Raw genomic sequence first — 16692 nt, 5'->3', positions numbered from 1 at the left:
GCACAGCCACCGTCATCCTCCTGCTGCGTTCAGCGTTACTACCGGCATCAAGTGGTGTATCAGCCCGGGGGGGTTATTTCACAGCGGACTGGTTTTTGACAGAGGAGGACAGTGTTTCGTAAGAGTGAGCACCCAGCCATGTGTGGGTCCCATCACAGGGTCTGTAGCTGCACGGGTGTGCTCGGGGCTGCCTAGAAGTTTCTAAAGCAGGGAGTGTAATCAGGACCATGAGAAAGCTCAGTGACTAATGAGGGGCGGTGTGTGCCTGTAGCCTGCCCACAGCCTCCGGAAAACAGCCAGCTGGCAAACCCTGCTCGTCACCACTACGCTTCCATCACCAAACAGTGCCAATGCCCTCTGTGCTCAGCTCTAACAATTAACCCTGCACGCCCACAAACAAGCAACTTTGGGTCAGCTGTGCTTCTTGCTCCTCGTTCATGGCTGCAAACACGACTGTTTGCCTCGACAGTGCCCGTTGACCATCCCCAGGGTCTTCCCTATCATTCCTTACCCCATGCAGCAGAAGCAAAGGCTGATCCAGCACTGAAGAGATTCACTCATGACTTGTGTGCTGGAATTATCTCACAGATTGAGCTTGCAGACATGACAGCAGGGACCAGGGTTTCCCAAAACACCGCAAAGGCTGTTGTGGGGACAGAGCCCGATTATCCTGCTTCCCTTGTGCTTCTGCCCACTCACTCTGGGATACAGCTGTGTCCCAGGCTGGGCATGCTGATGGAAAATCACAAGGGTTTCGTGTACCTGAACACCTCCTTATCACCTCTCTTGAGAGGTCCTTCCTTTGAATTCAGGGCTGCAATGTTCTCAGAAGCCGGTGTTCCCAAAAAGGTTCCTATGGGCACAAGAGACTTTGGAGTTACTGTGTGTTCACCGAAGAACGGTGCATGTGCCAGCTTGTTCCCATACAGCAGCTGTGCTTTGCTTGTCTCACATCAGGGGAGCACAAGCTGGGAGAAACTTTGAAAGTCTTCTCTGCCCAAGGCAAAATCGACTCTGCAGCATGTCAGTCTTGGCAGATGCTTCTCCTAACTGTTTTTGACAGACCCAAGATGACAGACACCCTGTGCCCAGCCCAGGCCAACTACTCCAGGAATTTGCTAGGATTTCTTCCTGACTGCATCTTCCATTTCAAAAATGCATTTAATTACTTCTTGTCCAATCTACCATGGACACAGACAGCAGACTTTTCCTTTTGACCTTACAACAGCCTTTAGTATATATATAAACTGTCACCAGGTTTCCTCTCCCATCTCTTCTCCTTCATGCCAAGAAACAGTTCATAGGTCCTTATAGGTCCTATTTTCTAAGAGTTCCGATTACATCCACAAATCTTAGGCATGCGCGCAATTTCTCAGCTCCAGCAACACTGATGGGTAGAAGAGGAGGATGCGACGTGGGAAACTTAGGCACCTAAAAGCCTTACCAACCCACCCCAAGAACGTAGCTACAGCCTATGTTAGGTTGCAGGAAAGCAGAGCGTGGTGGGGGTGGTCAGGCAAACAAGCGTAACAGAGAGGGGACTATTTATACATCTTAGGAAATCCTTCTTGGTTTAAAAGTCCTTATTTAAGACACAGGATACCAAAACTCGGTGGTTGGGAGAGGTATGGCCAGGTAATACCAGTATCAGAAAGCATCCATTGCCTTGGATAGCAATGCAACTCAAACCCCATCAAGTTTTGCATGAAAACTCTACTGGACGCAAACACACGGCAGAGGGGCTGCTTTAGACGTCTTCCCTTTAAATCTGCTTTTGTTATAGAGTCTCAATTTCAGAGAACAAGATTATGCAAACAACTGATCTGATAACTCCCCGCTGAAGACAAATCACAACATTATCTGCAGCACGTCCTAATCAGGTCAAAAGCACAGCGTGGTATCAAAATACTGTACGAGGGGGACAAATAAATCATTTTAATTCTCTGATTGCACTTAGTACTTTAACGCCTTGGTGAGAAATCAGAAGCCAAAGCAAAGCACTCTATCCAGATGAAGCTGGGCAGACAGCACATACACACCTCACCACGATCATCGCACGGACTAGTTGTAACATCAAGTAAAGCTCTTCCGAAATAGTGAGCGATTTAGGGTGCCACTCTGAGATCTGTTTAAACTATCGGTTTCAGCCTCAGGTGTGAATGCTCTTTGTCTGCTGCCTTCTCCCGAAGCATTTGTGAAAGGCTGATAAGAAACACACGTGAAATAACACAAACAGTAGTGGAATTATTTAAGGGTTTTGCACCTTTTCTAGAATATTTTAGGGAATTGCAGGTTGAAGCAAGGTGAGAAACCTCTCAAAGAGCCTGGATTTTTAGAAGATTCAGTATTAGACACCACTTAAGATGCTTTAAGTGAAATGTGTAAATATTGTTATTAAAATACTCTCAAACCAGCTCTCCCTTTGAAACAGAAAAGCCACAATATTGCAAATAAATAATATCAAGTATATTCAAAAGGTCCCCTAACGAACTACCGGTCCTTTCACTCTCCCACTTAGCTGGCCAGCACTTGTAAAGCTGTTGTGGTACCGTTTGGGCCTCACGCCTCAGTTTCTCCCGGTGTTGCAGGCACTCGGTGACACCTGATATTGGCTGTACTTACACTACTCCAGCAGATGAGATGGTTCGTTTCGGGATCTTCCACCAGCGTCCAGAGTTTGGTTAGGAAAGCTGGCACATTGCTGGAGTATCCATCCATCACCAGAGCGCCGGGTGAATCCTGCATAGTTTTGCGGCGCCCCGGCTACACTAACCCCATCGCTCTCGGCGTGCCTGCCTCCCTGCACGCGCCTGCGGCCGGCAGAGGATGAACCACCGAATTTTTATCCCGGGCCAGTGGAAAGTAGGCTCCCGGGGAGTCACATCAGCAGTGCTGCTTGCACTCTTAAAAACTCAGCACAAAGCGATGGCATCACCAGCCCCGGAGAACAATACACAGAATGAAAATGCACCGCAGCCGATCTCACAGAGCCGTGAATAAATCCGCAGCGTCATGCAAAGGGGACACGTGCTGCGCACCTTCTCCTGGGCGCTTAGCGAGTCACCAGCATGAACCCACCTGCCCAGAGCCTGTGGGACGCCCAGGCACAGCAATGCCAGGTTTGTGAAGGCACCTGAAGTGTTATTTTGCAATTTTCTTGTCGGAAACATTGGCCAGGAGAGATGAATAAGGGCTGGCCAGACCTCAGGGCTGCACATCCGTGGCAAGATTTTGAAAAGTCAAAATTGTAAGCTGGTTTGGCTACAGATGCTCTGTTATTTGTCAAGAGAAATGATTTGGCTCTTGGGTGAGAAGAGAGGGTCATAAAAACAGCTACACACAGAATCTAAATGTGGTGGTGGTGCAAAGTCTCCCCCCACCTCGGTGCTTGGCGCGATTTCCTCCCCACCTGGGACACATACAATGGGCCGGAACATCACGTAATGGTCCAACGTGAAAGAAAGAAAAGGTGGAGAGCAACGGACCAGAACGCTATGGCAACCCCTCAGCATGCCCGGCTCCCATGGCTCCTGCCCTTTGAAAATAATAACTGTAAATCGATCACTCCTGACAACATATGGAGGACTGTGGCCACGGTGCGCAGGGGATACCAGGACCCCAAGATCCAGCGAGTTCTGGGCCGGTGTAACCGGTGGAAAGTGCCAGAATATCCCATTGCCCGAGCTGGGCCCGAGTGGGAACATACCTGACAAAAGACAATTATCTCGGCTCCTATAAGTAGCGATTCCAGTGAGACCCTTTGAGCTCTCCTGGCTCACAGCGGGCTGTGGCCACCACCTCCCCGGAGCCAGGAGCCGCTCAGGCTGACACCTGGAGGAGCAGAGGCCAGGGTGAGAGAATCCCTCTCCAGCCCCAATTATGGCCCGTTGGGGAATGCTGATGCACTGTGAGTATTTACTCGAAACACGGGAAAAGAGAAATCGTTAACTATAGGCTAGTCTCTCGTCCACCTCTCCACCTGTTGCTGGTGTGCACATCAGCTTTACGGATGCAGATGTTCTCTTTGTCCCTGCACATGTAGGAGCTAAAAGGCACCCCTCGGCTCGTTGGAGTCTCCCCCTACTAAGAGATTTTGATCCCAGCAATCAGAGACAAGTGTGTGTGTACGCGCTTATAGGCTTTTCTTACATGTAGACGTATTAATTTGTGATAAACGCTTTTGCTCATATGTGGATGTATTGATTGGGGATACCTTAGAGCCAGTTGGTGTGGATCTTGTCATCTTCAAATCTGTAATTAAGTCGCTGTTCAATTATTTTGTTAAATCACCTTGTACATCTTTCAGTCGACTAATGATTAAGTGCTGCTAAAATTCAACCTCTTGATCTACCTCAAGTCACTAATACATTTTGAATCGCTGCGAAATCATAACCGTGTCAAGTATTTCCATCCGCGACAGATTGGCATAGTCGGCAGGATGGCAAGCAAAATCCCTGAATACTTGCAAAAACGTGGTATTCAACCAAATCCCACCTTCCCAGAGGATTGGGCTTGTAATAATCGGCGTAACTGGGAAGAGGTAGAGAAACAGTTAACAAACACTAGAGGTTCAACTAAAGTTGGGAAAGACAAAGGTATAATTTGTAAAATGCTGGGAGTGTGCCTAGAAGCTGCCTGTCAGGAAAGAGGAAAACTTACTCAAAAAATACAGGACTTACAGGACGAGCTCGAGGGGCGCAAATCTACACAACTTGTTATCAGTTAAAATAGAACAACTGCAAAAAAACCTTAATGAATTTCAATTAAAACAACAAAAACTTGGAGAACATGTTGAATTGATGCTAATGAAGTCTCCAAATGCCCCCGACATAGTTCAAATTAGAAAATTAATTGTGTCTCCCGAAGACTGGGATGGTAACAGCTGGGATGATTCAAAAAATAATGGCTCGGACAAAGCTAATTCTTTTCATCCGCCTGAGCCTCCCCTACTCCCGGTCAGACCAATTATTAAATCAGAAGTAACTGCAGGACTTCTGGGCGGTGAAGGAGAAAGCACTACTGGAACAACTCCATGTGATTCAACTCTGAAGACCAATTTACAAGATCGTGATGGCCATAAGCCGAGAGAAACCGAAACCGAATGCCTACGGGGAGTGTCTCTAACCGAGGGAGACAGAATTTTGCTAGATGTCAAGGGAGCCAAGAGCTATTGGGTCCCTGGCGTCTTCTTAAATGCTGGGTCTGACCCCCCAAAGGACTCCCACTCGCCAACCAGCTGAGTAGCAGGTTGGGCTGGTGGCACCGACGTTTTAGAGAGGCGAGAACCCCTATTAATTCCTATCAAATCTCTAAATGAGCTCTCTGCAGCTTTTACAAAGGCTTCCTGTATTCAAGCCATGCATCAGCATGACTCCATTGATGCTCCTGTAACTTCTGCTATGCTTAAACCATTAATAAAAGGAGCCCCTGCCACACTCAAACCCTTCCTTGTTGCAAAAAGGGATGAAATCCAGAGGAACTTAAATCATAAGGAATGAATAAATTTAACACAGACCATTAAAGAGGATGAAGAGGAAGATGAGTGAGGCATGTCGCAGGGAGGTCCCCACCTGGGTAATGTTAATGCATGAAACTATCGATCATATGTGAGAAACGGGATGGGATGGAATTCCCAGTGAACCAAAAAATACAGGTTGTGCTGTTAGGCAAATTCAGCACTCGCATCAAAATAGCACCCAAGAACCAAAACCCTTCGACCAGCAATTAAAGGACCAGGAGTGGAAAAAGAGTTATGGAATCAAGCATTGGCGCTAGGAATTCCTAGAGCCGTGATTCAGAGACAGCTGACTAAGTGTCATTCTGAGTCTAATTCAAGCATTCCAGAAACAACACCATCCAAACACTCCAACTCCTCCATTGCGGGCTCCTAGAGAGAAAATTAACCCTTTCTCCCCTTATAGATATCAGTTACAAAACATAAAAGAAAGAACTAATAGTGGCTGGAAGGTGATTGGGCCTACCTGTCTGGAAAGTAGAAACTTACTAATGGCTAAATGAGAGTGACCCTTACATTTTAATTCCAGTTGGTCCTCAAAAGCAATTCACAAAATTTTTCATTGATACCGCAGTGCAAATGTCAATTATTACACAAGAGGATGCTGACAAGCTGGGCTTACGACCTGAACGGCAAAGAGTTAAAGTTACTGGCATCGTGGGAACTTCTGCTGTGTGCCAAACTGCAAAAGCTAATTTACGGCTCCCTGGTGAAAAGCGTATGACATATGCTGCATCACAAAAGGGGGTAACCTGTTCGGCCTTCCCTGCCGAGACAGTTCTTTCTTTTTTCTTTCTCTTAAACAGAAATGACGAACTCCACCAACGACATCTTGGGAAGGAACAACATCTCCAACGAACCCACTCAATAGCACAGTGGAAGTGATCCCACCTTTGACATCGGCATCTTCCCAGCATCGTGTCTACCTCTTCTCTCCCTTGCTGCATCGATCTGCTGGGATATACCTCAATGGCAACAACAACGATGATGGATACACGCCCTTTCCCCACTCTCTCTCTCTCTCCTCGTTGGAGTAAGTACGCTTACAATGGCCCACACACAAGACCGATGGGACCATGCACTACTAAGATACCCTGGAAGTCTTGGAAGACCACAAAGCAAGGCAGGCCTAAGTCTTTCTACTTTAGTCTTACATGGGGAAAAAAGTATACACAAAAGAGGAACGGGGCTGGGATGACTCCCATCGAATGGCTCAACTCCAAGCCATGCCAGAAGAGAAAATACAAATTGGGTGCCAGGTAACCAATGGATCCACGTTCCATAAGCCAACCGAAATAAAGTATTTTGTACTGATTTCTCCATACCAGAAAATCACAACAACAATTGTTATAAAATAACAGAACCAAATTCAGTCCACTGATATAATTTCACCTTTACCAAACCTGTAATTGCATTTCGTATTTAGGGCCATAAAACCACAGATCTACTATTTGATTTGACAATTGGCACACATAATATATGGGACTCGTGCACAACAGGATGGCCATAGATCCACGCTCGTACAGGCTATAATGAGTATGCACCCAACACTTACCCTGCCAAATCTCTAAATTTGTCTGTAGTAGTGTTACGCAATAATTTTGCCTTCCCTAAACAAAAATGGATTATAAAAGATGACGACAAAGATTGGCAAATTCCATCTCTAAAATGGATAAGTGGAGACACCGTTTCAATAGGATGCCCAATTGAAAACCATACTGAGTGTGCAAAAGCTTTACACATTACTGTAGAATATATTGGAAATAAACGTGATTTTGACCATGCACGTGTTTGTCCTTATGGACGTGAATATTGGTATACCTTTACCACATCCTGCTCAGTACTCAGAATGTGTTTCTGGGCCGACTTCAATTTCCATTCCAGTTTGGCCTTCCAGGTTGAAATCGAAATTCAACAACCATCTTTGCCAATTTGGCCTCCTATCAAACTGTCTCCTCACATTTATAGTGCAGGCCCTTACAGAAGTAAAAATACAGGACAACAGCGAGTTCTCTTTAACCCCAGTCGGTCCCTAAAAAGACTGGAACTAGCCCTGCACTTTAATGTGTCACCAATTAGACCAGACTGTTCTACCTTTCTGGGAGTCGCTCATGCTGGCTGGCTAGCATGGCTACACGCGTGAGCTTTTAACAATAAGCAATCCCGAGGCGTATGCTGGGACACCACCGGGTTCCTGGGAACAGGACTAGGAGTACTAGATAGCATAGACACTGAAGTCCTACTGAACAAACTTACGGCTGCTACCATGATCTTACCAAACCGGACCGCCCACTAAAGCCACCTTTCTCAGCCTTGGGAGCAAGTCAATGGCTCCTATCAGACATTTTACCTCATTGGGAACAAACTAAAGAAAATGCTCATCAATTAATTGTAAAAGCCCTCAGAGCAACCCCAATAAGATTCCGGAAACTGGTCATATATGTTGGAAAAGGATGTGTCTGCACGCGAACATTGTGTCAGTCTTTATTGATAGATGATCTTGCCTATAACACAACCAGTCAGCTTAACTTATGTGTGTGCAACTTTTCTATGATTATTGGTTGTGATTTTAATTTTTCTGTACCAAAAACTGCTCACGATGATTTGTCTTTTGATTACATGTTATACCGTGAGCTACAACCCACAGCTGTTAGAATGAATCTAACTATAGTCAGACAATACCTTCACCACCCCTGATTTAACCAACCTTCTCTAACAAGCATGAGAAACCGTACAAAAGACTCTTATCACAGTCCACCGAAACATCGAAGACATACATTGAGTGTGAAAAAACGTCAAAAAGATAGAGAACAGCCATGGTGGGAAGTCCTGTTTGGATGGTCTCCAACGGCGACTGGAACACTAAACCTGGTGTTGCACCCTATCGTGATCTTAGTGATCGCTGCTATAGTGCGCTTATTGTTAAACATTGTTCAGAGTTTGGAGGATGGCTAAAATAAGTTACGTTTTTGCCAAAATTTCCCTGCGTATACGATGTCATTTAACCACATTTAATGAAAGTCGGAGAGACTAGCCAAACACAACATTTCCCTCAAATTATAATTGGATTGCGGCATTCCCTGTTTATAGGCAAGAGGCAGGCACACTGCCGCTCCACGGATGAAATACATTGACTTCAGTCACGGGGCGGATTGTGGCGGTGCAACACCCCCCACACACACACACTTTGGGCCACTCAGTGCTTGGCGCGATTTCCTCCCCACCTGGGACACATACAATGGGCTGGAACATCACGTAATGGTCCAACGGGAAAGAAAGAAAAGGTGGAGAGCAACGGACCAGAACGCTATGGCAACCCCTCAGCATGCCCGGCTCCCATGGCTCCTGCCCTTTGAAAATAATAACTATAAATCGATCACTCCTGACAACATATGGAGGACTGTGGCCACAGTGCGTGGGGGATACCAGGACCCCAAGATCCAGCGAGTTCTGGGCCGGTGTAACCGGTGGAAAGTGCCAGAATATCCCATTGCCCGAGCTGGGCCCGAGTGGGAACATACCTGACAAAAGACAATTATCTTGGCTCCTATAAGTAGCGATTCCAGTGAGACCCTTTGAGCTCTCCTGGCTCACAGCGGGCTGTGGCCACCACCTCCCCGGAGCCAGGAGCCGCTCAGGCTGACACCTGGAGGAGCAGAGGCCAGGGTGAGAGAATCCCTCTCCAGCCCCAATTATGGCCCGTTGGGGAATGCTGATGCACTGTGAGTATTTACTCGAAACACGGGAAAAGAGAAATCGTTAACTATAGGCTAGTCTCTCGTCCACCTCTCCACCTGTTTCTGGTGTGCACATCAGCTTTACGGATGCAGATGTTCTCTTTGTCCCTGCACATGTAGGAGCTAAAAGGCACCCCTCGGCTCGTTGGAGTCTCCCCCTACTAAGAGATTTTGATCCCAGCAATCAGAGACAAGTGTGTGTGTACGCGCTTATAGGCTTTTCTTACATGTAGACGTATTAATTTGTGATAAACGCTTTTGCTCATATGTGGATGTATTGATTGGGGATACCTTAGAGCCAGTTGGTGTGGATCTTGTCATCTTCAAATCTGTAATTAAGTCGCTGTTCAATTATTTTGTTAAATCACCTTGTACATCTTTCAGTCGACTAATGATTAAGTGCTGCTAAAATTCAACCTCTTGATCTACCTCAAGTCACTAATACATTTTGAATCGCTGCGAAATCATAACCGTGTCAAATAATTCCATCCATGACACATGATAATATGCTTTTATTATTATTATAAATGCTTTAGATAGCTCTAAATAGGTGCTCTCAGCGTAGCTTTATGCCAAGATCATTTCAACTCAGAAACTGCTCTTCAAATATCACTCACCAAAACCCTTGGTACAGCAGGCCAACACCCCCCCCCCACTTCAGATGCACGATAACGTGCACATGAATGCAGGTATCATTGCAAAAACTGCCAAGGCTCTCGATTCTCCTAAGAAACACTAACAATGTAATAAAAGTAAAGGTCTCTGCAAAAGGTATTCAAATTGTAACCTGGAAATCTGCATTCCTGAGCAAAAGCAAGGCAAGATGGGCAGGGGAATTTGCAGGCCATGTGCCTTTTATTACTACCTTGTGAATGTTTTTCCTTAAGTGCTTTTTCTCCTGCTTGTACTTTCTACCATAATTCAGCTCCTGTTGTTTCCCTCCAAGCTGGAAGTTACGTGACAACTGGATAATGGCGAGTTCATCATCACCGAAATGCCAAAAGAGGAATTACCAAAGTTAGAGTGGATTTTCCATCAGATGATGACAGTTTGTTGCTACAGCTCACTGGATCTGCACGGCTAAGTACCCCACTGGGCAGAAAAAGTGCCACTTCCTTAACTGTCTATTTGAGGGCGCCTGACACAATGTGCTTGACTTTGAGATTCTTTTAAAGTGTAAAATCAAAACTAAATTTCGCTGAGGTCCTCTGTAAAAACCGGCAAAGGGTAAACTCGGCATTCCTGCTAAACAAAGAAACAGAGAAGAAAAAAGACCTGCCCTAAATAACCCCATAAAGGAAAAAAAAAAAACAAGGGGGGCAATTCTGTATCTCTGTATAATCCTTTCTCTATCACATTTGAGTGTAAATGCTTGGTCTGCAGAACAGGTGTGCATCATATGTAACAGCCAGCGCTGGTGAAACAGCACGTTCTCAATGAGTGCAGAGGGCACTTTGCAGCATTTTCCCTGTAGCCCCAAATTTTCTTTCCCCGTCCTCTTGCAGATGGCCCATGATTCCCCCAGGAAGTCAGTAGGAGCTGGTCACCGAACTGTTACTGGTTTCCAGGGGTGCCGTTCCTTGGTGACCTTCAGAGTGTACTGTTTGAGACTGGGGCAGTGGGTGAGGAACGCTTCTACCACCTCCTGGCTAACCACACAGTAGCAGTGGATCTCCAATAGATTTCTGCACTGCCTGGCCAGATCGATGAGCGAGGAATTCAAGTCCTCCGAGGACGTGGTTTGCAGCATCAGCTTCTTTAAAGTACTGCTGTAGCTCTGGGTGACAAACCTAATCTGATTTACCATGTAATTATAGGTATTAAGTTGCAGTGTGCTCACAGGTATATTCAGCTTTAGGATCCGTGGGATTTTGCAGGCAGGGACCGTATGATCAAACTCTAGGTCTACACGGAGTTGAGGATGCTTTTGACTTACAGCAGCCCAGAGCTCTTCTGAGATAACCGGTATATATTTGTCCAGGCGCTCACAGAAAATGTCTAAATGGGTGAAAGCTGCTCTTTCGGGCTTGAGTAGTTCCTGAAACACATCATCAGACAAACTGGCATAGTAAACCCCCAAGGCCGAGAGTTTGGGACATGCTCTGAGAACTTTCCCAATGGTGCCTGGTGCCACGTTGCACACCAGGGTGCGGTTGTTGATGAACAAACTGTGCAAGTTTGGGTTGGTGGTAGCCAAGAGTTCAACAAGCTCGTCGTCGAGAGTGAAGGGCATTTGTCGAAAATCAATATGCTGAAGATCTATCTGGTTTGTAGTGGCACATATATTCCGTATGCTCTGTAGGATGTCCTGGCCAGAGTAGAAATAGGGGTTCTCCCCATGGCACACAATGCACAGCTGCTGCAGTTTGTGGTTCTGTTTTGCCAACACATCCAAGATGCGTGTCACGTTCTTCCGGTTGACCTCCTTGGATTGGTCAAACACAATCTTCAGGTGTTTGATTTGGCTGAGGAACTGGAGCAAGCTCTGCAGCATGCCTTCCTCATCCTCTGAATCACAGCTGGAAGGGTAAAACAAACTCTTAGTCACCGTGAACGCTGAGCTGAGCAAGCACAGAGCAGATACTCTCCTTTCCTTTACTAGCGTTTCTGCAAACGTCAACAGGTACCCTAAATGTTTCTTCTTACTTGATGCCTGGAGAGTCGCTGTACGGTCAAACACTGAAGGAGTCAGGAGGTGAGAAGAGTCAGTCCCCAGAAAGACCCATCAGAGAAGTCAGTGTCACAACAAGGTTAACTATTCAGTACCTTTGTCTCTTGCCACTTTCAAATGGCAACTTAGAGCAATATACATAAGGATGTAGTATTTCCCATAAAACCCAAATCAGCAGCAGCACCTGAAAAAACCCATCATAAACACACGGTTTTCTCTATTATATAAACAGGTACTAGTCATGTAAGATAATATCGTCACGCACAGAAGTCACAATTCACATCAATAACCTCATAGTAGAGCGGTGTAAATGTTTGACGTGCACTGGAAACAACAATCTGGTGACGCCTGCAAAGATGCTTGGACATTAGAAACCCACCCCTCTTACCTGATCTCTGTGAAATGCCAAACAGAGCTGGAAGAAACAGCTGTAGCCCATTGCCTGCACACCTGGAAGACCGCGTATCTATCTCGAAGCGAAAGATAATAGAAAATTTGGATGAGGATTTCTTCTGGGAGGTAGTTCCACAGTCCTGGAACTGGAGCGGGCATTTTGCCAATTCAGTCAGGTTTCAAAAATGGGAGAAACTTCCGAAACTGCAATTAATTCTCAAAAGTCCCTGTTCAGAAAAACAAAACAGAAGACAGACACAGACATTAGAATTTATTTAACAAATCAAACCAATGCAACTGGATCACAGAGAAGATCAAAATTTTTTGCAAACTTGAAACTTCACCGAATTTTGAAATTGAACGCAAGAATGAGGAAAATCTGTTGGCCAATTGTTTTGCACAGTTTTTTCAATCAATGCTAAGAAGCTGGGTGATACTTTTCAAGACTTAAACATATCAGATCAAAGCCTTGGTGAAACAAAGCGCCTTTTTTCTTGCCGTCACGTTTTGCTACTCTGAGTAATAAAAATGCAAGGGAATTTTCCAGTACTGCTGCACCGGTATTCAAAAAGCTGAGACAGATTTCTCAAACTGTGGGATGAAAAAAAAACCCAACCTCTTTGCAAGCAGAAGCTCTGCACAGAAAACAGCCCCACATATCCATTTTTACTGACAGTGAAACAGAAGGCCTACAGTAGAAACCAGTAGCTTAATTACAGTGGTACTTGCCTATCATGAGAGGTGACGGTTTGAAAAAAGTCTCTTATTTACTGTGAATCCTGTTCTCAGAAACTGCATTTATACATGTCTGACTTAGAAATGGAAACGCATATTTTGATTAACCTTTCAGGTGAGCTATAATGCAAAAGAATAAATGCCTGGGAAGAAGGCTGTGGTTAACAGGAACAGACCGCTACCTTATTTTTTCATTCCTCATCTTCCAAAAATGTGTTTTATCCATCTTCTAGATTTTTGCACAAATAAAACTACCGACATGATGAATTTTTTCAACCCTCTCATAAACAAGCGAGGGATTTTTAAATCCAAACGTTCCCCTTCCTAGGCTAGCGCTGGAGCACGGGCCGAGCCTCGCAATCTCCCTCCGAATTTCAGGGCATGCCCTCTCGCTATGGAAGCCCCAGGTCCCGCAGCCACAGCATTATTTCAGCATCGCAGGTTTCATGCGAATGAAAACCTGCACTTCTAGATATCCTCGAAGTAGGGAAAGAGTTGAAAAACACGAAGCAAATACGGAGTAGCGATGCAAAAAGCATAATGCAGAGAGGAGCACCATCGCACATTTTTCTTTAATACGCTGCTTTGAAGAGTGACTCATTATTTTGAGCGTGAAGTGGCAGTAGCATAGCAGCTACACTATCTTATCTGCCATCTATCAGTGACAAGCCCCTTTCCACCCACCGCCGAGCTCGAACAGCCAAGTGATACAGTCCCGTTTCCTTCCTGGGAACTCACGATCTTCTGTCATTTTCTCTGACAATCACCTTGACAGCTCGGACCCTGCTTTTCTGCTTTTAGTTGCTTTTAATACCGTCTCTAATACATGGTTGCCAAAATGTTAAATTGCTCTTTGCCCTAGGCAAAATCTCACACGTTCGGCTCCTTTCATTTTCATTACAATATTTTTCCTTAAAGTCGAGCTCTTACAGTCAGGTGAAAAGGACCTTGAATCTCTTAGAAAATAAGGGCACATTTCTAGCCATGGTAATTGTTTGGAAAAGCTTAAACATACGGCCAGAGAGCAGGAAGACAGGCAGAAAGGCAAAATTACTGGCGTTACTTTAAGTAAGGGAATGGCTTTGGGTTGGCAAGGAGCCCGGTTCACAGTCTGTGAACGCTGCGGGCTGGCTTGGCTCCACCTTGCGTGCCTGCCCCGGTGAGGAGAGCCGGGTCCGGACCGGCTCCGGCAAGCCATCGGTGATCTCTGTGCTTTATTAACGAGATGACGGAGCTTTGTCAGCTCTGCGCACGGCAGGCCCCAGGCGGAGGCTGGCTGGGAGCGAGCGGCCGACAACCCCAACAGGAACAGGCGGTGCGGCTCTCAGCCAAGGGGCCCAAGGCGCCCGCGGCATGGCTACCACTCTCCCTGCGAGCCCAGCGGCACGGGGAAGACCCCGCCATGGCAGCATACCTCTCGGAGCAAAGCCCCTCTTCTTCCTCTGTGCTCCCCGCCTGCGGCTGCCAGCACTGGCTACATTCCGGATGGAGGAGCAGAGGAGGAGATCCGGAAAATCACCAGCCGAGAGCCAGCTGCCTTTCCCTGCCCACAGGGTGGGAGCCGGGATGCTGCGCTATCCTTTATGGGAAGGCACAGATTAATAGCCCTGTCCTCCTCCTCCTTCCGCACCCGTCCTCCCGCCAGTCAGCTAACACCCCTCTTGCCTGCAGGGCTGACCCTTCCCCACACTGCAGCTCCACATTCCCCAAGCAGGCACGCCACTGAATCCCGACACCCAAATCCCACGCCGGCGGAGCCCCGCTGAGCTGCAGCCTCATCTTTATTTCCCAAGCGGTGAAACTCCGAGTGGTTTGATTTCACCATGCGGGATGCTCCCTGAAAGCTCGCGCTCAGCAAGGATTAGCAGAAACTCAGGTCTCAGCTGCTCTTTCCTTTCTTACCCCCTCAACATAGAGCAAATAGATTAGCTTCAAGGAAAAATGTTCGTGGGACGCAGGTGAGGGATGGTCCCCACAGCAACTTCCCCCTGTGGTTCCCACAGCACTGCTTCAGGCTTGTCTTTTGTAGGGGAAGGTTGGGATGTCCAGGCTCATTTAAATCCCCTTAACCCTTAAAAGCATGAACTTAAAAGTTGCTTCTTAAACTATCAGCAAGTAAATGCCTGATTTTCAGAAGCGCTGGCCCCACCAGGGCACAGACCCTGAAGGGGACTGTGGGTGCTGCCTGCTCCTGTGAAGGAGAGCACCCAGGAGAGCCAGCATGGATTAACCCCTTCAGGCATTTATTTCAATTATGTTTTTCCTTTAGCAAACAAATTTGATAGCATTGTTAAAATACTGTTGTTGTAAAATAGCATTAAATACATATGTATTTTCAATATATCTATGTATATATAAAAATCTTTCATAATGCTTTCCACTTCTGTTTGAAGCTCAGCCCCGTGGGGAGTTTGCACAAACAGACTGCGGAGCCAGAGTGACAGCAGCCAGCACATGGGCACAAAATCTGGCCCCAGGCCCACGCCAGCTTCTCGCCAGCTGGGGGACAAACAAGGGAGCTGCTGTTACCCCTCCATGCACAGCGGGACATCTATGCGTTACCCCACTGTGCACGGCAGGACATCTATACAAGCAAACGCAGCCTGGGCAGGAAGCTCCTACCTGAAGTTGAGCGCTGGAGACCCAAATCCAGCTCCTTGCTTTGCTTGATGCAGAACCACTCATGGACTTGGGAAAAGCTGCTTCGCTCTCTCTACCTGTCCATTCGGATCACCAGAGGAGCGCAGCGGAGTTAACAGCCTCGCCTGGCTCGGAAAGAGGTGGGAGACCGGTCACTGCAGGAAGGACGAAACCAGAACACCCAGCAGAATTCAGCAACTATACTGACACCATCATCTGGAGATGCGAAGACCAGCCCAGGTGTCCCTACCTGCTCACTGCGCTCGGTATCACGCTGCTCTGCTTTTGCTAAGCAGAGTCTCAGAGGTCCCCTCCATCAGGGCTGCTCTCACAAATGGTGCCGGGCTCCCTGCTCGTTTCTTTTGGGAGCTTTCCCCCTTCACCCGCTGCGCTCTTGGACGGCAGTGTCCCGTCGAGCCTGCTGGATTTGCCTGGAGAAGGAAACTCCACATCATCAATCGCTCTCCCCTCCTGAGCAAACCCCTGGGCGCAGTTACAGGTGCTGCAGGGTTACTGCGTTCCGCAATTAAATTACCCCAAGACCACTTTTTCAAAATGAGCTCCGGGGAAGGGAGAGTGTGAGAACTGAACTCCCTCCGCAGCTCAGTAATTACCCAACCAATCTTCGCTTCCACCGCTCGCTCCCGTTAGCGTCGCGGGGGAAGGCTGAAGACCCACCAGCCACACGGTGCTGTTGGCCACGAGCTACGCGGGGTCCAAGTGACCCCGAACCCCTCCACCCCCGACGGAGCAAGGAGCTCTTCAGCTGCCTGAACAAAGTCGTTCCTGACCACCTTACGTATCCTCACCCACACGAGTGGCCGAAGCTGGGTGTCCGTCCAGCCGCCGGCGTGGAGCCCTTAGAGGCGCCAAGGCCCGGCCGGCCCCGCCGCAGCCAACGGCACCCTTCGGGCGGACGCAACGCGGGTTCTCGGGGCTGGCTTTGGGGGGCAATACAAGAAAACCGGCGGATGTTCACGGGAAGCGGAATATTTCGATGG

The 16692-nt window shown here is 47.3% G+C and overlaps 1 protein-coding gene across 3 annotated transcripts; it reads right to left on the bottom strand.

Annotated features, from left to right (window-relative positions):
- Positions 1–9735: 9735 nt before the first annotated feature.
- Positions 9736–16639, bottom strand: FBXL8 (F-box and leucine rich repeat protein 8). Of its 3 annotated transcripts, XM_054200309.1 has the most exons (6): positions 16501–16639; positions 15942–16122; positions 15674–15816; positions 14466–14630; positions 12312–12543; positions 9736–11771 (listed from the first exon to the last, which is right to left on the bottom strand). In XM_054200309.1, exons 5-6 carry the CDS (start codon positions 12473–12475, stop codon positions 10796–10798), a joined length of 1140 nt encoding a protein of 379 aa, XP_054056284.1. In that variant the 5' UTR covers positions 12476–12543; positions 14466–14630; positions 15674–15816; positions 15942–16122; positions 16501–16639; the 3' UTR covers positions 9736–10795. The 3 variants fall into 3 exon arrangements, with proteins under 3 accessions (XP_054056284.1, XP_054056283.1, XP_054056282.1); XM_054200308.1 differs by lacking the exon at positions 14466–14630 and having other exon boundaries at positions 15674–15846; XM_054200307.1 differs by lacking the exon at positions 14466–14630.
- Positions 16640–16692: the final 53 nt, after the last annotated feature.

The sequence above is a fragment of the Rissa tridactyla genome, chromosome 4 (genome assembly GCF_028500815.1).
Source record: "Rissa tridactyla isolate bRisTri1 chromosome 4, bRisTri1.patW.cur.20221130, whole genome shotgun sequence".
NCBI lineage: Eukaryota > Metazoa > Chordata > Aves > Charadriiformes > Laridae > Rissa > Rissa tridactyla.
This window is presented reverse-complemented; position numbering and strand designations above follow the sequence as displayed.

Coding starts and splice junctions, on each gene's coding strand:
- FBXL8 (XM_054200308.1), bottom strand. CDS start 12,475: ATGCCCGCTCCAGTTCCAGGACTGTGGAACTACCTCCCAGAAGAAATC. Junction 11,772..12,311: donor TGGCATTTCACAGAGATCAG/GTAAGAGGGGTG, acceptor TTACCCTTCCAG/CTGTGATTCAGAGGATGAGG.